This window comes from Chaetodon trifascialis, chromosome 6 (assembly GCF_039877785.1).
Source record: "Chaetodon trifascialis isolate fChaTrf1 chromosome 6, fChaTrf1.hap1, whole genome shotgun sequence".
Classification (NCBI taxonomy): Eukaryota; Metazoa; Chordata; class Actinopteri; order Chaetodontiformes; family Chaetodontidae; genus Chaetodon; species Chaetodon trifascialis.
In genome coordinates, this window is record NC_092061.1 from 8,752,947 (window position 1) to 8,774,349 (window position 21,403).

The window sequence follows — 21,403 nt, forward strand, 5'->3', positions numbered from 1 at the left end:
CACTTCCCCTGTTCAGTTCAGTGAAAGCTTTTGTTCTCAGGCAGGATGATGTTGCTTTTACAGACTTCTAGCTTGACTCTTCAACCCGCTGATACTCGTGTGTATTTAGCAGCTTTTCAGACATGTTCTCTCCTGAGGTGTGGGAGCTCTCACGGATTTTAGGACTAATGATAAACAAAAGAAGCAAAGAGAATGAGAAACAGACAGGATGGTGGTAATCCTTTAACTGCTACTTGCTCCTTATTGTCTCGCAGCCAAGTAGAACACAATCAAAGAGCATAAAGTGGAGGCAGAGACAGTTTGAGGTTGACGCAGACTTCACATGCTGGGTTGAGAACCTGTCCATCACTGATGTCACTCAACAACTTCCAGATGTTTGCCGCCGCTCAGACAGCTGAGGGGGAGTGCGAGAGACAGATGGGGGCCTGCACCGGCTCTTTCAAGGTCAACACATCAACGGGTTTTATGTGTGGATACAGTGGTAACACAAAAGTATGCAGCGCACAGATTTGTAAGCTCTGGGTTCCTGTGTGGAGAAAGCTGCGGGTACACTGAGGTTGGCATGATGATTTCCGAGACTGCGAGCCATTTCTTTCACATCAAAGTAACAGTAGGGGACGTGAGAGGAGGGGTTGGGTTCTGTGCTGAGCTTCCCTTGGAAAACATTGGCTTATTTGGCTTTTACGTCTGCATCGGGAGGTTGGAATTCCCTTCAGCAGAACAAGAGAGGGTTCCTAAACCAGCACCCAGAACGTGAAGAGAGGTGGACTGTGAGGACGCGTGAGGCCACACATCCCAGTGCGTTCTTATTTCTTCTAGAAATAAACACAGAGTCCGGGCCTGTTTTGGATGCCACCTCTTTTAGCGGCGTGCAGCGCTCTGGCAGCTGGAGGATGTTTCTGGCTGTCAGCCCTCCTCCTCTTCCTCCCCCTCCTCCTCCTCCTTTCTGCATCTCCAAAAGTCTCATGCTGTGATTGGATCTGTGTTTCCTGTCAGTATAAAATGACCCAATGACCGCACACTTCCTGTATCGCTCACACGTTCACCACCCTCTTCCTCCTGTCCTTCCTCTGTAGACTCATGTAGTTGTGGAAGTTCAGTCAGTGTTGTAACACAGTGGACACACAGTTTTTTTTTTTATAAAATATTACATAATATTTTTTTTAATTAATGTGAAACACTGATCTACCACTGATGATGCCTTCGAACACATTTTAGTGTAGTTTACTATGCTGTTGAAGTCATTAGGTGACATTTGGCTATTGGTTGGAAAACACTGCCCTCTGGAGGTTAATGAATGTAATAACAAGAGTGGTATTGCCCTGTGTTGAACCTCTCAGGCAGCATCATCATAAACAAAAGCAAAAAAATATCACACACTGAAAGGCTTAGGTCAGTATTTATTACATCACAAGCACATTTTGCCTAAGGTGTCTTCAGGTTCACGTCTCAGCTACATAGAAATCATTCCTGATTCATTAAAATTGACCTGCTCCAACAGCAACCTGGGACCCAGCCCTAAACATCACCATCTATAAATGTAACCACAGTAGAACAGTTAGACTGGTGGAGCTTGTTGGGAGAGCAGCCTCACACGAAATATTGCATGCCCACTGTGCAAACGTGCATTTAGAAAGAGAATAACATTAAATGTTCATGTGCACATGGATTTGTTGGCAATCACTGAAAGCAATTATTGAAACTAGAACCAGATTTGAGCTCCAATTTTTCCCTTAAAGGCAAAACAAAATCAACAAGATAATTGATAAAATAATACATACATAACACAGTCATTCATACCTCATACAGTGATGAAAATATGTTTGGATAATGAGGCTACAACATCAGCTTTTCACTCAGTGTCACTGTGCTATGTAAAGGTATGACAGATTCTTATTGCAGGTATTTCCATCAGCTTTGTTTCTGTTTGTAAATACTGTCCTTAGCCAGGAAAGGAGATCCCATTAAACACACACATTTTGCTTCAGCTCCAGATCGTGGAAAAGATCCCTTCTTCACCAACACTTTCCATGACTCACGAGGGTTGCCTGTTCCAGGACCAGAGGGTCCCCCCGGGCCTGTCGGTCAGTGTTTATCATTGCACTGTGTTATGTTTGTGCAACTGTGTCTCTGCACTGAAAGATACACATATTTCCATCGCTTTTACACACAAAAACACAGCCGATGCGCACGGTAGATTGTCTGATGCTGAGTATATCTATCTACTGTGTGCTGTTTTTCCAAAACACTTGTACATAATGTAAATTTAATTCAATCATCCCCATCAGACATTATTTGATCTCTAATATTATGTGCAAAAATGCTTAATCTTCAGCAGGCGACCAAACACAAAACGCTGTGAAAACCAGCACCACCTTCTCCCAGAGGGTGAAGGTCCTTGATGCTAATGTGAATCTTTCTATCTATCACGCAGGTCCCCCAGGTCCCAAAGGCCCAGTAGGACCTCCTGGCCCATCAGGACAGAATGTAAGCCCCCTCACGGCACAGTGCTGCACTGCCATCACTTATTGAGTTTTGCAGATTTGTTGCTGCACGAGTGTATCGTTGTCATTTTGAATTTCCTTCCTGACTCAACACAGGGTAAACCTGGAGCCCCTGGAACGCAGGGCCCTGTGGGACCAAAGGGAGAACGTGGGGAGAGAGTGAGTTCACTCAGGGCTTGATAGTATTTTCATTTCCTCTACATCTACATCCTTAACCGCAACTCTGTCCTGTGGTGTTTCAGGGTCCTTTAGGTTACCCAGGAGAGAGGGGCTTCAGAGGCGAGCCGGTAAGCCACGTCCACCCTGCTGCCTTGAGGGTTGTGGAGTAAAGGAGTGTACAGGGGGAGACATCAACACATGTCATATCTGGTTATATTACTGTAAACTATACTAACCAGCAGCTCTGCAAACCACGCTGACCAGTGACAGTCTCAGAGAGGAGGAGCTCTTTCTGTTCAAGTGAGCTGCTGCACCGCTTTCATTCATGTTGTGACGGCAGACTGAAGTTTTTTCTGTTGTTAATATTTCTTCACAGGGAGCACCGGGTCCCAAGGGAGAGCCAGGGGAGAAGGGCTTGCCGGTAAGAAAGTAGTTGGTAGTAGTTCACAGTTCACACGGTGACACAGGGCCTGGACGGGAGGGCTTTGTTTTCAGTTTGAAGATTAAAAAAAAAATAAATCTGAGTTTGACGATTCCTCTGTGGAGCATTCAGTATTTTCTGTGTCTGTCTAACCCTTATTTTTCTTTCACCTCTTCCTCATTTTACAAGAGCATTCTAAATGTAAGATATTTTTATTTATGTCATCACGTTCACTTTGCAATGCAGTGAGTCTATTCAGTAACCTAAATGAAGTCTAACCATGACCCTCGTCTCCGGTTATGGTTATGATCTTTTGACAGTCACCGTGTTTATGACAATGACGTTCAGCTGCATCTCTTTTTCTCTCGAGTCCATACTTTCCTCCCTGCTGATGGTCATAAAGTGTCTGTTTTACTGTGTTGTCTTTGAATATATATCATTTTTAGCTGTTGATCTGTGTGATTTTGTGTGTGAAACCTTTTGGTGTTAATGTGTTTTTGTTTTTGTTGGTCCTTGGGGTGTGCTCTGGACTGCTGTCCCCTGTCACGACACTGTCCTCTTGACCCTAAAGCTGTCTGACTCCCTCTGCAAGCTACTGTCCCCATGGCTACCTTTCACAGTCACCTTTTCAGCATCTGACTTTGGCATATACATAAAAATATAGATAAAGAAAATGCAAAAACACCAGCTCTGACCGACTGGAAGAATGTCGAATATAGTAAAATCCTTGCTGAAGTAAATTTCTAATCATCATCATTGATTTTACAGATGAAATGTCTCGATGAACCACAAAGAAATGTGTGAAATGTATATGCCAAATCACTCCATATGTGTCAGTGGTGGGTCCTGTTGGTTTAGAGGTGTTGTACTCTGATGTGAGTGGAGTGGATACAGCGATCCTCTTCTATCCCACAATGCAACCTTGCATGATTTCATCTTTATGTACTTTCACCACGTAAACTTTCTTTTCTTGGTGTGAAAATCAACCGCAGAATGTGTCTAATGAGTGAATTAACACAGTGCCATTAAAACAGAAATAAGGCAAAGTAGCTCCAAAGTTTTATGTGGGGATTAAATCTCCACCATTTTAGCTTAGTGTGTTAGCATGCTAACATTTCCTAATTAGCACTAAACACTGAGTATAGCTGAGGCTCATGGGACTGTTGTTAGTTTTGCAGGTATTTGGTTTGAGGAGGTCACAGGATCACAGTGTTTAATTCATCCTGTGAGGAGCGGCACTCTAGCCAACAGTTGTTATTATATTTCAGTTTGAACTCAAGTAGTGAACCAATCAACAAACTGATCTTACCATCCGTACGTAAAATGTTTTCAGTCTGAAACTTTGCCTTTTTTCTTCAAATATATGTCCTCGTCTGTCTGACTAATCCGAGCATTTCATAGTGGGAATCACTCACCTGGGCACCAAAAGCTTCAGCTATTCTCTGCACGCCTTCTTCTGTGATGGTCTCCGTCCACTTTACTTCTCTTCTTTAACTACTTTTGTTATTGTTTTGAGGGTATGACTCGTGAAGCCGTCGCCTGATCCTTAACAAAAGACAAGTAAATTAGATTTCTGTGTAAATCTGTACTGGCTTCATTCTGTCAGGTAACTTTTGTGACTGCAGCGTTAAGAATGAAAGCTGCGCTGCTGAAAATACGCCTGGCTACTCGCCTGAATGCAGATGGCATGACCCAATCTAAACCCTGGGAGAGTGTAATCCAGCTGTGTTATGTGGCCAACATGAGGCTGGTCTGTAATGTGCATGCTGATGTCGCCCAGCCCAGCATGGCAGAGACTGACTTCATGTAGCAGCATGGCCGGAGAATGAGGGAGATACAGAGAAATACAGGGACCAGATATGTCTGAGAGCGCTGGGCAGATATGTGGACTGTTTTTAACCTTCTAACTGCTGAACTGTATTGAGAGAAAACAAAAATGTCTTGCATCTTGGCGAGCAGTTCTTTGGCTTGTGCTCCTTACCTTGACGGCTGTATCTATCTTCACAGGGGGACGGAATACATCAGATCAGAGAGGCGCTGAAGATCTTAGCCGAGAGGGTTTTAATCCTTGAGACTATGATCGGTATTCATGGTGAGTAGGAGGCCTGAGGCAGGGTCAGCTTTAGGCAGGGGTCAAAGGTGGGGGGCTCAGACTCCCACCGTACCTCGCTGCTGGGACAGGGAGTGGGAACAGTCGCGAGCAGCCCCAGGACTCAGGCTGGTGTTTCCACCCCCCCTCACACAGTCCCCCCTGTCACTGCTCTCTGATAGGACATTAGCTTGCAGATGTTCCACGACTTGCAGGCAGACCTTGAGCTTCTGGCTCGCAGGGTGACGCTGCTGGAGGCTATCATCTGGCCAGGTAACGCTGAGACATCCTCACCCACAGCTCTGCCGGCCCTCACTGACCTTTTTTGACAACATCTAGAAAATGATCTGATTATCACGTGTTACTGACCTGCTGAGTGTTGACCTAGTCACTGAAAAGTAGATGTCTTAGAATTGTGTTCCTATGTTTGACTTGTGTTGGTTGTGTCGATCCTATGATGGCAGATGTTACTTTAAAGGCCCTGAAAACATATTTACTCAATCAGCTTCTTACTAAGAGAGACGCGGTCCTTCAAGAGCTCTTATTTCCTGCCAAAGCTTATTTCACGTAACATAAGACATGTCTTGGTGCTCTCGCCGCTGGATAAAAGTGGTTGGGGCTCATTTAGAAAAAGAGTCACATCCATACAATCTGAATCAGCTGACAGCTTACTTGTTTGGTCGCTGATGTCACCAGCACTGTCAATCAAATCTGATCAAACTACACAGTCCTACAGATGAGTTTTTGAGTGATAAACTCTCAATAAACTCAACTCAATAATACCTAAGATTGTTTTTAACTTTAACTGTGATTGTTGGTATGTAGTCGTTAATGTTATGAGGAAAAATCAGGTTTTCAGGGGCTTTAATCTTTTGTGTTTTGTAGGTTCATGTGTATCAGTAGATGTGAATTATGTCAGTCTAGTTAGTAGTTCTGCAGTGATTAGTCAATACAACTATTAGTCAAATAAATCACCTGCAGTTTTGAGAAGTCAGTTTGTCGTCAAGCGGAAGTACCAAACATCAGAAAAAACAGTCAATTTGAAGACATTGTTGCTATTTTTCCACATTATACAGAGGAGACAGTTAATCTATATGGAAAAAAGACAAGTTAATTATTACTTGTTGCAGTAATTGTTGCAGATGTACCTCCTTCACAACAGAGAAGGATCTGATCAGTCCCTTCTGACTAGTTATTTGATTCATGATGGTAATATAAAAACTGGGCCACTGGTGTCGAGTCAAAATAAGATCCTGCTCCTGACACCTCCATGTTAACAGCTACATCAGAGTAGACTTGGATTAGGACCGCAGAGTGCACATGTCCACACACTGATGGACAGGGACGCCCCGTTCCAACTGCTGTCTCTCTTCAACAGAGCCTGATCTAGGGTCTGGGGATGGACCGTTTGGCACAGCCTCCCCTAGTTTCTACAGAGATAAGCGAGCAGGTGCGCTTCCACATCGACTTGCTTCTCCTCTGTCCTCCAACACCAAGGTTCGAGCGAAGTAGCCCCCTCCCCCCCGCTCACCCTGAGGATCACAGGCTGGGTTGACTCCCCCTCCCATAGTTCTCATCGGCACTCGACAGATTTAGACCTTATCTGATACCTTCTCTGGGCTTTACCGTCAGATTTAGGATGGGGGACACCTCAGGGAAACTCCACTGATACTCCACTATGCCCTCCTCCATCGGGAACCTGAGAACTAGTTTGACCCCCCACCCATCTCCACCTCCAAACACTTATCTTTCCATAACACATCCAGCAGCTCCTTCTGTGTCTCGTTTCTTTGGCTACAGAACTAAAGCCTCAAGTAAAGATGTTTGATAAAAGGAAAACCTGAATCTTCTGTGGTGCTCCTCGAGCTATGAACAGTTCTGGACAATAAGGGTCATTTAGAGTAATCAATTAAAGGAGGAATCAGATGTGAGGAAATAGACTGGATTTGAGTTTGTATTGCTTTCACAATGTAACTGCAATCTGAAGAGATCCCACTATTTAAGTATATTGCGCATGTACAGTTTGCAGGACACAAGTACACGAACAAACCTCTTCTCCTAGTATTCATTTTGTTATTCTTCTATCATATTGTTTAACTCAATGTTATGTAGTGCACTAAAAAGATGAAGTCATCTCCACTCTAACTGAGATATGTGTTGCTAACAGTGATTTGTAGTTTTCTGGTGTGTGTTTTCCCCCTTAAAGTACAGACTGATAAAGTGATTTAATATACAACAGTATATTTACAACATTTGCATTTGGGTTTGGCTGCATTTCAACAAAAACTGTCAGAAATTACACAAAACATAAATATGAAAGGAAACATGTTGAATTAAAGCACCTCTCTGTGAACTGGCTCGATGTCAAGATCTTTCTCACACACACACACACACACACACACACACACACACGCGCACACACACACGCACACACACACACGCACACACACACGCACACACACACACGCACACACAGAGGAAATAACTGAACTGTTAATGGAACTTGAACATATTTTTACCACTGTCGTGTTGGTAAACTGCTTAAACTGTCCTGATGAAAAGACTTGATAATCGTTTTTTCATCTTATATCAAACTTATTGTGAAACTATTTAAAATGACCAATGCTAGTTTATTTTGTATGCTGTTGTGTAACCATTTCATATTTCAAACTTTTTTTTTTCTTGCCAATGTGTTATTGTGTTAAGATAATCCTGTCTAGATGATTGGTGTAATAAAATGATGTTCACTGTTTTTTTAACACCTCATCACTCTTTATTTGTGTCAGTATTCATTAAACTTGATTACAGCATAAAAAAAGACACCTACTCTCTCCAACGTACACTTTATGATAAAGAAACTGTCTGCAGAGCACTCCAGTTTGCATCTTCACTTGGTTACACTCACAGTCATGGAAAAACAGCAACCCTACTCCCACTTTTCCACAGGAATCCTGATCATTACACAGCTCACCCACTAGCCCACAGGGAAAATATAATGTTGAAGCTCAGCAAAACCCAAGCATAGTGTATGTCCAGTTAACTGCACAAGAGCAAACACTGTTTCAGTCCAGCAGAGTGAGGTCGTCTAGGTGCTGGAAGGCGACGAGAGGCTCTTCCCTTTTGACACCACCACAGCCTGTTCGCCAACGCTGTCGTCAATGAGCAGAGAAATGGCGCCATCCAGCTGTTTTGAGGCTGCTAGTGCCACTACAGCTTTCTCTGTTGGGAAGCCCATTTTCTCCAGCTGCTGGAGTCTGAGAGGAAACATCGGTCTTTTAGCAAACTGCGAATGATTACTTGTGATTACTAAAAAAAATTATGAGAAATAATGTGCAGAGTTAAGTTGAGACAAAAAACAAGGATCCATCCGAAAACAAACATGATATACATGAGATTAAGTTATTACTAACCGCAGAGAGGAGACCGATGATTTGGGCACCTCCACTTTTGCATCAGGGTCGTCAGGAGCATCCTGTAATGAGGCCAGTATCCCTGCTCTCAGCATCTGTTCCTCCAACACCTCGGCCTCAGACTGTGCAGCAGACTCATTCATTATCCAGGCAGGCACTGGATCCACCAGTGGGTGGTGGTTTAAAACAGAGGGGTCCCTCATGAAGGGAGCAGCTACCTGATCCACAGGCATCCTCTGAGGAAGTGATCTAGATCTGTGACAACAGATGAAGTTAGAAATGATGAAATCTCCCGCTGTCATGCACGCAGGTGGTGAGTGTGTGTATTCAGTGACACTTTGGACATAATGGAGATGAATCAGACCTCTGTGAGGTAGAGTACGTGGGCAATCTGAACCGGCCTGAGGCGGGAACATATGCCCAATCAGGGATGAAATCCAAGATCCTGAACTCCTCCAGCTCCTGTAACACCCCAATGAAGGACTGATGATCTGAGATGTACATTAAGTATAATAAAAGAAGACTTGATAGATAAACATTGTGTTGTAGATTTGGTGGGGTACGGCACATTCGGCTCAAACCTTCTGCAACAAATCACAGGCCGATACCACGGGTCAGCTAGACGATTACATTTTAATAGCCATGATTCTTCCTAATTTCATCAAAAAGCCTGAAACTAAAAATACATGAAAGGGTGCCTGGGAATAAAAATTAATTAGGAAACGTATTAGTCATGGTCAAGTACAGGAAAAAAAAAAGGGGGCCACGGCTCTGCGCACTTACACAGCTGTTCTTAATGACTGTGGCTGATTAGACCTCCACTCAGATTGAAATGGAGCAGCTGGGAATTACATGATGTCACAGATTACTCTGTTGTCTCAAGCCTACAAGTTCAGCAAACTAACAGGAGAAGTCTAATCAATTAAAATAAGTCAAACCCCTGTGTGGGTCTACTATGGGTGTGCCATGGGTTTGAGGCATGGAAGGGACAGATCACATGTGCTCAGGTAAAAGTTAATGGTGCCTCTACAAAAACAGAATATATATAGTGTTTGTTTGACATGAATCAAGTGACTGTATAAACAGCAAAGGATACAGTTGTGTCCGATGCATATTGTGCAGAAGTGAAGCAGGGCAGGTGTCCCGGGCAGCAGCAGCAGACCAATCAGCAGGAGAAGCCAGGGGAGAAACCAGACTGGCAAACACCTCAGCAGCCTCCTCTGTGTCACCTGACGACACTGTGCTGTAAACAGAGCCAGCTGGATGGCAGAGTAACCACAGATCCGACTCGCCTCACCGCTACCGACAAAGAGGACCAGGGCGTACAGAAGAGGTAATATGGTCATCGTCAGGATGGAGAGGGCTAGGAAGGCGACTGTTCCCCAGCGACGCTCCTGACAGCCTCCAAACAACAGCAGGAGAGCAACACTGACCAGCAGAGAGGGCAGTTCATCATGACTGAAAGCATACAGGAAGACATCTGAGGAGGAGAAAAGGAGTTGGGGGAGAAAACTGCGTTATATGCTTTGATTTCACCAACATTGAAACATGAGATTTGCATGCAAACCCATGAAACGGGTCCTTAAAAAGCACAGGTACCTCTGACCCTTGGGAAGTCTCCACCTGGGCCTAAGCTGAGACTTGCCTGGATGCCCACAGTGTACATCAGCACCATGAGGGCTATCAATAAACATGTTCCCAGACAGAAACCAGGGCGATCTGATCGAAACCAAAACCATACTGACAATATCCGATGGCGCATTATTTGGGATTAGCTGCAAGGTTCTCAACTCACTTGTCCTTTTCTGCCATACTTCTGTTACACAAGCATCTATATGTGCTAACAACAAGCACAGCGTCTTGCAAAATTTAAATTATTTAATTTGTGGATTATTTCTCACAATGCTGAGATTGGGAGCTGGAGTCTGTAATAAATCCACAATTGTAGTTACTGGCTGCAAAATCTTCAACGGTTTATCTTGTAAAATCCTCTTCACCACCGACCAAGAACATGTTGCACTTGTAGGACGAGCGGACGATTTTATTTGATATTTTTAAAGAACTATGTCCTCGATACGTGAACAATAAATGGTTTTAAATAAAAAAAATCTCGACGTGAAAATATTTAGAGGGCTAAGTGGGGTGCTCACTTCCGTACTACGTCACCTTGTCTTCTTCTTTGTGTTTACTGGCAGTTGGCCTTAGGAGTAAAAGTCCGCCACCTATTGGACACACTGTAAGCTTGCATTTAAAAAAAACAACCAGATGAAACAGCAAATGTTTCTATTGCTTGCATTGATCTCAAATATTGGATAATATGACGACTTTAAAGCCTGTGCAGTCTCAATTCATCCCCCTATTGAGCTCAGGTTATGATGATCTTCTCCTTCTGGTCCATATCCCACTCTCATCAGTGCCTACATTAATTTACCATTTCATAAATGTATGTACAAGTATAGTATAATAAAGTACACTTGTTATCCGCTTTCAAAATGAATAAACAACTTTTCAGTCTCTGTTATTTAATCTTCTTGCATGAAAGCATGGTTAGTGCCCCTCTGATTGTTCAAGTCAGAACGTACATTTCTCGCGAGATTTTGTGGTTGCCGTGAAGAAAAGTAACCTACATCTCTCCAGCAACTAGTTCTGTCCAGTCGTCCTGCACAGACAAACTAAAATGGCGTCGGCACCGGGTGAGTGGAAAATTTTGATGTTTTGTACTGATTTTGAAGGAGTTGTGCTAACAGTTAAGTCGTAGATTAATCTTAAAAGAGAGTATATCGGCTAAATCCGCCTTTTTGATATATATCATATCGAATATCACATCAGCTTTTCCTAGCGCCAGACACAAGGCCTAGTCATGGTAGCTCATTGAGCCGTTGTTGCATGCTTTTTTTTATTTCTGCATACCGGAGTTGATAATGGATGCTAGATGACCAGTTTTACTCAAATTGTCTTTCACTGCGTTAGTCGGTAATTCATACAGGCCTTTTTTTAAATCCTCGCCTTGTGTAATGAATAGCTTGTGTAGTTGCATGGCGACCAGCGACGGGTTGGTGTAGCGTGCTACTAGCATTAGCAGCGCAGCTCGCGCGCGAAGGAAGGATGTTTTGTCCCACTGCGCAGCCATTAGCTAACAAAGCTGAAACTTTCCTTTAACAGACTACAGCTCCTACAATCAGACCGGCACCCAGCAAGGGTAAGAGTCTTTACCTTACTTAAGTCATTGATGGTGTTTTTAATATATGTATTTATATTTGTAAGCGTGCATGATGTTTTCTAAAGTAACGTAGTCGAACAAGTATGTTAGCACGATCGTGTTGCTGCGTAAGTATTAAAGTGTTGATTCAGAAAATGTTCCCGCATAAAATGTTGAATATATTTAATAGACGAAATTGGACTTGAAGTAGCTGTGGAAGTTTCAGATAAATTGCATTGTTAAGGAGTGCACGATGACCAGATTCTACGAAGACCCCCCTCCCCCTCCCCTTTTTTTCTGAAACCTCCCGATGATTTATTTTACAGGTATGCCTCTTATGCTGCCCAGCCCTCACAAAGCTATGGGCAGTCTGCACAGGTGAGATATAACATAGCAGGACAGTTGTTGGACTGTTGTGGGTGGCTTTGCTCTGTACCAGTGATTTATATATTGTAATAGTTGACGTTTTGACTGAATCTGTTAATTGAAACACTCAGATATGAATGGAAGCACACATTGTTCTTGTAATATTGAATGAGAGTAAACTGGGAACAGCAAGCAGTCGAATGTGTATCCAAACATGACTGTTAGCCCTCTATAGGAAATCTTGTGATGCACTAATTTAGACAGTTCAGTAGTAAGGCTTAAATGATCAATATTCATGCTTAATGTCTTTTGAAGCACAAAGTGTTATTCAAAATGTTTTGTTTTGATGGGTCACTTGATATTTGTTGTGTCTAGCAGCTGAAGCAGGCTCTTTTCTTTCAGCAGAGCTATGGGCAACAGAATTATGGATCATACGCCCAACCGGCTGCTGCTGATGGCAGTTACACCCAGACAACCCCGGCCACTGGAGGGTACCCCCAGCAGCAACAGCAGTATGGGTCCTCATATGGCCAGCCAGCATCAGGTGAGTTTTTAAAGTATGAGCATTTAACTCATTTTGATGTGATTCTGCTTGAAACTATGTGTAATGACCTGGTTCAAATAGAATTGAGCCACAAGTAGGCTAGGAATAAAGTGTTACTGGTTTTAGATGTACATAATTTCTGGTTGATGCACTGCTCTCTCTCCAAGTTTACACATTAAAAACATTGATCAAATCAGAGGAGAGTAACATTCTTAGCCCTTTTAAAATCTGATTGTAGATCAATTTAGTCTGGCTGTTCAGATCAGATTTCAAACACTTGAGTACTTGTAAGGTGTCATTTAATTGCACAGTGTATGTAGGTAATCATGCTTCAACATGTAAATTTGATCTGATATTGATACGTGTTTTCTGCAGCGGGCTATCCTGCTGCCCAGTCTACCACCCATAGCTACTCTCAGTCAGCCCAGGGATATGGAGCCAGTGGTTATGACAGTACTCCTGCTGCTGCTGCTCCAGCTGCCTCCCAGTCTTACGGCTCGCAGCCAGGATATACTGCCCAGTCTGCCTACCCTGGATACGGGCAGCAGGCTGCTCCCACTGCTCCACAGAGGTATGTCCCCCTTGGCTAAGAACCAAATAACAAGTGAATTCCACAAGTACATATTTGACCCTTTACTTAATGCTTTGTCTCTATCAGTTACAATGCTAACAGCCAGCCGGCTAGTTACAACCAAAGTAGCTACTCCCAGCCAGCAGCATATGGCCAGCAGCAGCCTGGCTACCAGGCCCAGCAGGCAAGCTATGGCCAGCAGCAAGGATACCAGCAGCAGAGCCAGCAACAGCAACAGGCTCCTCCTGCTTACCCGCCTCAGGCTGCTGGCTCGTATGGCCAGCCTCCTGCCAGTCAGTACAGCCAGCAAGGTGGACCACCCAGTTACAACCAGTCCAACCATTACAGTAAGCTTTGATTTCCATTAATTACTTTTTTCTAATTGTATATATAGTTTAGTGTAATTTAACTGTAAACATACTTTGACTGCATGTTTTGATGCATCTGTGCCCCTCTTTTGTAGATAATTACAGACAGGATGGCCAGGGTGGAGGTTCTGGTTATTCTGGCTCTGATTCTTCGAGGTACCCAGGGGCCGGGGAGAGCAGGGGCCCTGGCAGGGACGGCTTTGATCGAGGTGGAATGATGCACCGTGGACGTGGAGGCATGGGCCGTGGCATGGGGTAAGTGTCTTTCCTTAGCACTTAACCTCACATGTATTTTGACTCTGCAGGTGCTGTGGCCACTTGGGGCAGGGCTGAGACAAGTCACCATCAGAAATGGTTGTAAAAATCCAAATCATAATATCAATATACTAGCAATTTGTGCAACTTTATTCTCTTGAAATATGGGAAGGTCATGATTTATCAGCTGTCAATGCTGATAAATTATGGACTTCACTGAAAATGCCCAGTTGTGTTTCGCTCAGCTCAGCCTCTCATTTGGCCAAAGGTAAGAAAAAGGTTTGTCCCTTTTTTATGTCACTTGACTTTGATCAGAGACCTGTGCATTAACGGTTAGATTGAACAGCATGCATCCTGGAACATTAGCTGATTATGAGCTAATATCAAAAGTTAAACTGAGAAGTTGCATATTTCAGGATTGGTCAGGGAGTGTGATAGAAGTGTATTGCAAGAGCATCTTTATATTATTAAAACTATAATGGGTATTCTTAAAGAGGGTTCAAACACTGTCACAATCTCAGCAACACCCTTTTAAATCGCTCACTCTGGTGCATCATTCCCTGTAGGGTGACACACTTACATTTGCTATATGAACAATGCAATTAGAAGGTGCGTTTTTTTCTTTTGCCAGTTATTGTAATGCTGTAGTGCTTAACTAAAACTTAGTGTGTTCTACAAGACCTCACAACATAACATTGATATTTCAAAAAGTTTATCAGTAGATACTGGAGTACTGCAGTAAAGACTGTTGCATTTCAAATACACATTTATCCTTACTCAATTCTGATATTTGGGTCAACATATTTCCTCCTTTTTACTTGCAATACCTTGTTGGTTTTTCAGTTTTTGGGTGGTTTTCAGTATTTGTCCTCATAAAGAAGTAATACCATAATGGAAAAATGGTGCCATAGACATATTAAAATATGCTAATTATACTGCAGGACCTCAGTAATAAACTGCATCCATTAGAGAGGCAAAATGACAAATTTCTCACAAATTTCTTTGTTCTAAAAGAGGATCAGAGTTTATCACTTGATGCCATCTGTTGTACTAAAGGAAGTTGTTGAATCTCCTAAGTGGGTCTTTGTGGTCAGTGTTTCAACATGCACCTGAGCTCAAATTCATCAGTGAAAACTGTAAATTTTCATTAAGGTAAAAATACATTGAGAGCAAATTTGATACAAGTCACTCTTTCCATCAATTGTTTTCGAACACATCCACTGCTTTTATTTGCCAGCCATGTAGCGGCAGGGTTTTGTGGTGTGACACCTTCTTGACAAAGTTAGAGAATGTAAACAGGTGTTGTTGATGTTACAAGACAGTTGAAAAATACAGACCTTATTTAGACTATGTACACCAACATATTGTATATGTGTACTGTAACAATATTTAAGGCTCACGGGATTGTGTTAATGCAAATAGATTAAAACAATACAGAAGATTCACTCCATGAATTTTGGTGAAGTTGGATCCAGGCTACTATATTATATGTTTTGTATCATATGGCTGATGCAGATGTGTATCCTTCACGATGATGAAAGCAGACCTCAGTTGAGTTGGTCCTTGTCACGTTTTTCTGTGGTACCCTCATTTGAAATGCCATCAAATTTGCTCTTGATGCAGATTGGGTAATTTAACAGTTTGCTCCCAGTTACTGCAAATTGTGGAAGTGGTTTGACCCAACCCCAAAACGGATTCCTAATACTTAGCTTCCCTGAAAAGGAATCAGTTACCAAAAGAGAGACGAGGGGTGTTAAGGTGAATGGAGGTTGAACTATACGTTTGTTTTGGTTAACATGACTGTAAAGCTAAAAGATGAAGAACATTTTGGAATCAGCACAATTGGTTTCTCAGATAGTACACAGCTACTCCTCAGAATAAAACTCGATGGCATGGCAGGATTCAATTTTTAAGATTTGGTCTTGGGAAAGAGGTTTTTCAAATCTTCGATGACAAGTCTGGGGTCAAGAATGACACAATCCTCAGCTTTTATTTCAGGTGTGCTTTTTTTAAACATGTATAGTTTATTAGGCAACCTCATCTTGTCTGGTGACCCTTTAAAATAAGAGTTCTGCATGACTTTTTGGTCCAGTGAATACACATACACACACAAACAGTTTAATATGATAATCAAACAACTCTGCAGTCTTTCCAAAGAAGTGGTAAATAAGAATGTACAAAAACAAATGGCATAATTAGGGGAAAAATACATTTATACAGTTAAATATATCATTAGATGTTTTAGTTCAATTTTCATTGTAGGGTTATGTTAGCTTTGCACAGGTATGTTTGTCTGTTCTTGGGGGAGGAGGTGGGCAAGGGGGTTGCACATGATGTCATTTTGAAATGTTTTAAATTGCTTTTTGTGGTTTGGAATACAAATGTTTGATCACATTCTTTTGACCACTTTTTAACATGCTTTGTCACATTTATACCGTACAGGTAACAGTGAGAGCCATTTAAAACCATCTATTCTCTAAAAAGTATCTGTACTCAGTACAGAGCCGCCAGCTTAAGCAGCAGGAGGGAGCTTAAACAAAGATTCGGGGTCTGCCTTTTTTCAAGAACTGAGGATGGTGGTTTTTAAGCATGATGGGTATATTAATTGACCAAGTCTTTGTTTTTAAGTTAACGTAACCCTGGTAAACACTGTTAAAAACCCTTTGGAGTTGATTTTTCTTGAACAATGTATAATTGTACTTTTGTTTGTTTGTTTGTTTTATTACCTGGTGAATGTGATCACCTCATCATCTTGTGACATTTCAGATGCATTGTGTCTATTATATTTACACTTTTATTTGATTCAGCTGTAACTTGTGTTAGAACTAATGTTAAGAGGGTGTTGGCATGTTTCTGGTTTAAAAAAAAAAAAAAAAAAAGAAAATATGTATGCCATCAATGCATCTGAAATCTTTCTACCTGTGTACAAATGTTTGGGTTTTGTCACATTTTCAGAGACAGTGAAAATATGTTAGTCATTCATATTTTGCACAAATGTATCCACTGCTGCAAACTGTCACTGAAGTTGTACTCAGCTAGTTAAGGAATGGCACATAGCTAATACTCTTATCCCCTCCATTAGATTGTGTATTTATAATTTTGGGGAGTTTTTAGTTGCTGTTGGGCTAGTTGGAATGTTTTGATTACTCCCTCAATCAAGCCACTTTGCTCGAGCCATGGAAGTGGCAGTAAAAGGGAATTCGCCTTCATATCTCCATTTATTCCCCCATAGCAGCGCTGGAGACAGAGGTGGCTTCAGTAAGCCTGGTGGTAAGTTAACGAGTATTACACTGGTATTAGAGTATTACAACTTTTTCAGCAAATATGCTTCGTGTATTTATGTGTCTTACATTGTGGTATGAAAAAAATTACTTACATGAACACATCTGGAAAATATTGGGGAATTTTTTTTCAATGCCTGAGACCATTTTCCCTGGGGTACTGGTTTAATTCAGTCTCTGATTTTGGTTTGACAATGAATTTTTGAGAGGTTAATGGCAAATTTCCACACAACCGTGTCTGTTACTGCTTTAAAAATCTGTCGAGCTGAATTCCTGGGTTTTTTGGAGGATTTCTAACTGGTCTAAGAGGCTTTTACACAATTATTTGCCAGGGTTCAAGGTGTTCTATTTCCAATTCAAAATATCACTTGTGGGAATTGTGGTGTACCATAAGGTGCCATTTTGAACTTCCCAATATGGCTGACAGTGTTTATGAGGGAGTGTCTGGATTATCTTTTGTAGTACTCCTCAGGTGTTGTACACTGAACTTCAGTTTTACACACTGACTTTTCTCAATCTGTTTCTCTCCCCCTCGACTGATGGACTACAGGACCTATGGGCGGTGACGAGCGTGACATGGGTGAGCAGAGCCTCACTGACGCCTTATTACTCTGTGACGTTGGTCTACTGAGTACTTATATTGCCACTGAGGGAAAAAAAATTACTGCATGTTTACTGGTTTGAATGTATTTGTTGCAGGACGCCCTGAGGAGCAAGATGACTCTGAGAACAGCACAATCTACATCACAGGCCTGACTGAGAAGGCTAACCTGGAGGAGATGGCTGAGTTCTTCAAGCACGTTGGCCCAATCAGGGTAAGAACAGTTCTTCAGTCCAGATGTTGGTGGAAGCAAAATGAACGAGGAACCTAAACAAAATGAATTCTGTTTGTACGTCTAGATTAACCGCAGACTTGGCCAGCCTGCCATTAACATATACACAGACAAGGACACGGGGAAGCCTAAAGGAGATGCCACCCTGTCCTACGAGGAGCCGATCTGCGCCAAAGCAGCAGTGGAGCATTTTGATGGTACATCTTACTGACTTTGCACGTCAGACCTGAACAGAAATGCTCGAGTGAATACATGAATCTAAAAGCACCTGTTAAAATTCATCCAACTCATTTTTATCTTTATATTATTGATTTTTAGGAAAGGAGTTCCAAGGTCGAAGGCTCAAGGTGTCCATGGCACGCCGTAAGCCCATGATGGGTGGAATGAGAGGTGGCATGCCCATGCGAGATGGCATGATGGGCCGTGGAGGTAAATGTCTGAAGTATTTGTTAATGGTAGATTATTTACTGTAAGGGCACGTTCACACAGCTCTTTACAAGAAGCCTCTTTCCCAAAAGGTTGAAATATCAGCTATGTCTTTTGCTTGAAGTGACAAACTAAAACAGTTGAACTCTACAGCGTGTTGAAACTGTCCTGAGGTGGAAAATTGGCAGTGAACTGCACCCGAGTTGCTGGAGGCGACTGAAAACATGCAAAAATTGTGGGAATAGTCATGATTTTTACAAAGTGCTGTAATTTACTTGTCTTGTCAGGTATGATGGGCCGTGGAGGAGACCGTGGTGGTTTTGGTCCACGGGGGGGTCCACGTGGTATGGGCAGAGGTGGACCCACAGGAGGCAACATGCAGCAGAGAGCTGGGGACTGGGAGTGTCCAAACCCGTACGTATTACTTTGTAGTACAGTGTCTTCTTGGACCGACCCTTTATTTCAAAATCAATTGGCTTTTAATTTCTTGGATGGTTTGTGCTCACAGGGGTTGTGGCAACCAGAACTTTGCCTGGAGGATGGAGTGCAACCAGTGCAAAGCCCCCAAACCAGAGGGCTTGGGTGGTGGCCCTCCGTTTCCCCCTGGAGGTGACCGAGGCAGAGGTGGGATGGGGATGCGTGGAGGCAGAGGTATGGACCGTGGGGGGCCAGCAGGAGCTGGAGGCCCCGGTGGCCCCGGAGGTTTCCGTGGGGGCTGGGGAGGAGACCGTGGTGGATTTAGAGGACGTGGTGGAATGGATAGAGGAGGTTTCCGTGGAGCCGGGCGTGGGGGACCTCCCATGGACCGAATGGGTGGCAGAGGTGGAAGAGGAATGGGCCCACCAGGTGGAAAGATGGATATGAGGTGGGACTAAGACGTTTTATAGCGACTAACATTAGAAATTGTTCAAATTTTTTTTAAATCCATTGAAAAAAGCAAATGAATGCAAACCTATGACCAGATCTGGTGTCAGTGTTGGTGTGAGACAGGACGCTGAGTGTATGTGGAGATCATTCATTGACCTCTTCTGTCCTCTCGCTGTTCTTTCAGGGACCATCGTCAGGAGCGCAGAGACCGACCCTACTGAGGAACCTTTTCACCTTTCCTCTTATGGAATTTCATTTTTAATGAGAATTTTTAATTTATGATTCCATATTTTGATGGTTAGAGAACTGCTTTCAAACATCTTGTGCAGTTTCATTCAACTCACATTACGTTTCCATTTTTTTTTATATATAGTTTACCCATGTTTATGCTTCGTCTCGTATTGTGCACATTTTTTTCGTTGTCGCTTTTTTTTAAGTATGCAGCTTAGATTTGACATTGTATTGTAAAACCTTTTCATTCGTTAAGATAATTGCTTCCCCTTTCCCATATCTGACAGTTGTATGATGACAAATTTGGGAAATAAAATTTTACTGATTTGATGTTTTTGAGTTGTGAGTTTTACTCAACTTTACAAAATGATGTCGTAGCATGAAGCTCCTGATTGCATGTAAAATGATTGTGTTGGCGCAAACAAAATGGGGGAAAAAGTTTAAGGCTATAAATCACTTTAAAGATCATTTGAAGCGTGAGGAAAGCAGTCACCTCCCTTCACATGACTTGGTCAGTTGGGGACTTGTTTGACCTCCGGTGATGATTTCGCTCTGCTGAAGCCACATTCCTCTGATCTGTGATGACTCATGTATCAAATATCAAGTATCGGATATCCAGTTGATCTTGAGCCTGGAGGATTATTTCTGTGGTCACATTAGCATTTCTGGAAGTGCACTTCAGATTATTAATTTTTTGTAAGTGAATCAGCTTTCCACCATTTTTAGACCCTGAATAGAGCTCTTCTTTCTTCTCTACTGTGTATTTCTTGGCTGTAGATGGAGAACATCTGCAGGTCTGAACAGCTGCTGCTGTTAGTTTTATTGCCAATAGGTGGCGCAGGTTGTGCTGCAGTCCTGACTCAGAGGACACTGCCTGGGCCTGCTGTCTGGTGCTCTGCATCAACGGCACTGTGTCTCCTTGTTCACACAAGAGACTGAAGGACATAAAGCCTTTTCATGTGAATCATTTAATTCAGTTCTAGCCTTCAGGTTTAATTTACGGCCTCAGTAAAACAAGTAACTTCTGCCTTCTGTGTCTTAGAGCGATTAAAATAATAAACTATCTGCTGTTTCAACATCACAAATACCTAAAATGTTTCCTTTGCCCCCCCTCTAAGTTTATCGTCTTAACTGCATTCATTGAGCAGTATTATGCCAGATAAGGCAGTCAGCTTGAATGAAGCACAGATGTCAATCCTTGGCACATTTTATCTTTAACATCTGGAAAACATGTGGCTTTTAAAACCATCATACAGCTCTTTGATGTTTCAGTTTGATACACCTATTGGGTTACCGCTGGATCATCCCGCCTGTGCGATTCTGTCAAAGTCATGCAGTGAGACACTTTGTCACGTCCTTCACGCCATTTTCTATTTAACAGTTTGTCTACAAGTTGCTTCAGCTTTCACTTTAACAGAAATCCAAGCAGGAAGCACATCTGTGTGTTCCTATGCATTTCTGAAAAAACTAAATGCAGCAGCTGGCTGTGGCTTAGACATTTAAGACTCTTGGGAGTGTTTCAAAGCAGGACAGAAAACGTGTTCCAGCTCCAGGACCGATTCTGTCTCCACTCAAACAGCTCGCAGCATTGAACAGAAGTCGGACCTCACGCTCTTGTTATTGATGCAGATCCAGTTTTCATGGCTTTCTTTTTTTTTTTTACCTTCAGGCCCTCTAAGTCATCTGAGGGGAAACCGTGTCACATGTGATCTTAAAGTGCCTCATTGTCTGTGGCCGGTTGTTAATGTGGATTAATAGAGTGCTGAATTCTCCCTCTCTCTCTACTGACAGAAAAGCTGATTCATCCAGACCCAGAAAATGATCTCATCAACCCCCACCTTCTTTCTCTCTCTCTCCTCTTTCTCCCCCCTCTCTCTCT

At 42.6% G+C, this 21,403-nt stretch overlaps 3 protein-coding genes across 7 annotated transcripts in view; 2 read left to right on the forward strand and 1 right to left on the reverse strand.

Annotated features, from left to right (window-relative positions):
• The window catches only part of emid1 (EMI domain containing 1), a 55,928-nt gene extending 47,998 nt beyond the window's left edge, over window positions 1–7,930 (forward strand). The window contains exons 10-16 of one of the 2 annotated variants that reach the window (XM_070965113.1): window positions 1,989–2,084; window positions 2,435–2,487; window positions 2,601–2,663; window positions 2,747–2,791; window positions 3,040–3,084; window positions 5,092–5,176; window positions 6,552–7,930. In XM_070965113.1, the coding sequence (XP_070821214.1) occupies window positions 1,989–2,084; window positions 2,435–2,487; window positions 2,601–2,663; window positions 2,747–2,791; window positions 3,040–3,084; window positions 5,092–5,176; window positions 6,552–6,685 (521 nt within the window). In that variant the 3' untranslated portion in view covers window positions 6,686–7,930. The remainder of the gene's footprint in view (window positions 1–1,988; window positions 2,085–2,434; window positions 2,488–2,600; window positions 2,664–2,746; window positions 2,792–3,039; window positions 3,085–5,091; window positions 5,177–6,551) is intronic. The other variant, XM_070965114.1, reaches the window with a different exon arrangement.
• Window positions 7,858–10,755, reverse strand: rhbdd3 (rhomboid domain containing 3). Its single transcript, XM_070965115.1, has 5 exons — window positions 10,183–10,755; window positions 9,680–10,063; window positions 8,948–9,074; window positions 8,584–8,838; window positions 7,858–8,427 (listed from the first exon to the last, which is right to left on the reverse strand). The coding sequence occupies exons 1-5, from the start codon at window positions 10,343–10,345 to the stop codon at window positions 8,259–8,261; spliced, it is 1,098 nt and encodes a 365-aa protein (XP_070821216.1). The 5' UTR covers window positions 10,346–10,755; the 3' UTR covers window positions 7,858–8,258.
• Window positions 10,756–11,196: 441 nt separating this feature from the next.
• On the forward strand, window positions 11,197–19,854 carry ewsr1b (EWS RNA-binding protein 1b). 4 transcript variants are annotated; one of them, XM_070964031.1, is made up of 15 exons: window positions 11,197–11,276; window positions 11,746–11,782; window positions 12,109–12,160; window positions 12,551–12,692; window positions 13,068–13,263; window positions 13,351–13,610; window positions 13,727–13,886; window positions 17,119–17,156; window positions 17,718–17,747; window positions 17,867–17,982; window positions 18,068–18,197; window positions 18,319–18,429; window positions 18,714–18,840; window positions 18,935–19,291; window positions 19,478–19,854. In XM_070964031.1, exons 1-15 carry the CDS (start codon window positions 11,261–11,263, stop codon window positions 19,512–19,514), a joined length of 1,809 nt encoding a protein of 602 aa, XP_070820132.1. In that variant the 5' UTR covers window positions 11,197–11,260; the 3' UTR covers window positions 19,515–19,854. The 4 variants fall into 4 exon arrangements, with proteins under 4 accessions (XP_070820132.1, XP_070820133.1, XP_070820134.1 ...); XM_070964032.1 differs by having other exon boundaries at window positions 17,122–17,156; XM_070964033.1 differs by having other exon boundaries at window positions 12,554–12,692.
• The last annotated feature ends 1,549 nt before the right edge of the window (window positions 19,855–21,403 follow it).

Bases quoted from the DNA above. Each gene is read 5' to 3' on its own strand.
- rhbdd3 (XM_070965115.1), bottom strand. From the start codon at position 10,345: ATGCGCCATCGGATATTGTCAGTATGGTTTTGGTTTCGATCAGATCGC. The intron at 10,064-10,182 runs GTACCTGTGCTT...TCTCCTCCTCAG, and splicing joins AGACTTCCCAAGGGTCAGAG to ATGTCTTCCTGTATGCTTTC. The intron at 8,428-8,583 runs GTTAGTAATAAC...GTTTCCTCTCAG, and splicing joins TCATCGGTCTCCTCTCTGCG to ACTCCAGCAGCTGGAGAAAA.
- ewsr1b (XM_070964031.1), top strand. The intron at 13,887-17,118 runs GTAAGTGTCTTT...ATTCCCCCATAG, and splicing joins GGCATGGGCCGTGGCATGGG to CAGCGCTGGAGACAGAGGTG. The intron at 18,198-18,318 runs GTACATCTTACT...ATTGATTTTTAG, and splicing joins AGCAGTGGAGCATTTTGATG to GAAAGGAGTTCCAAGGTCGA.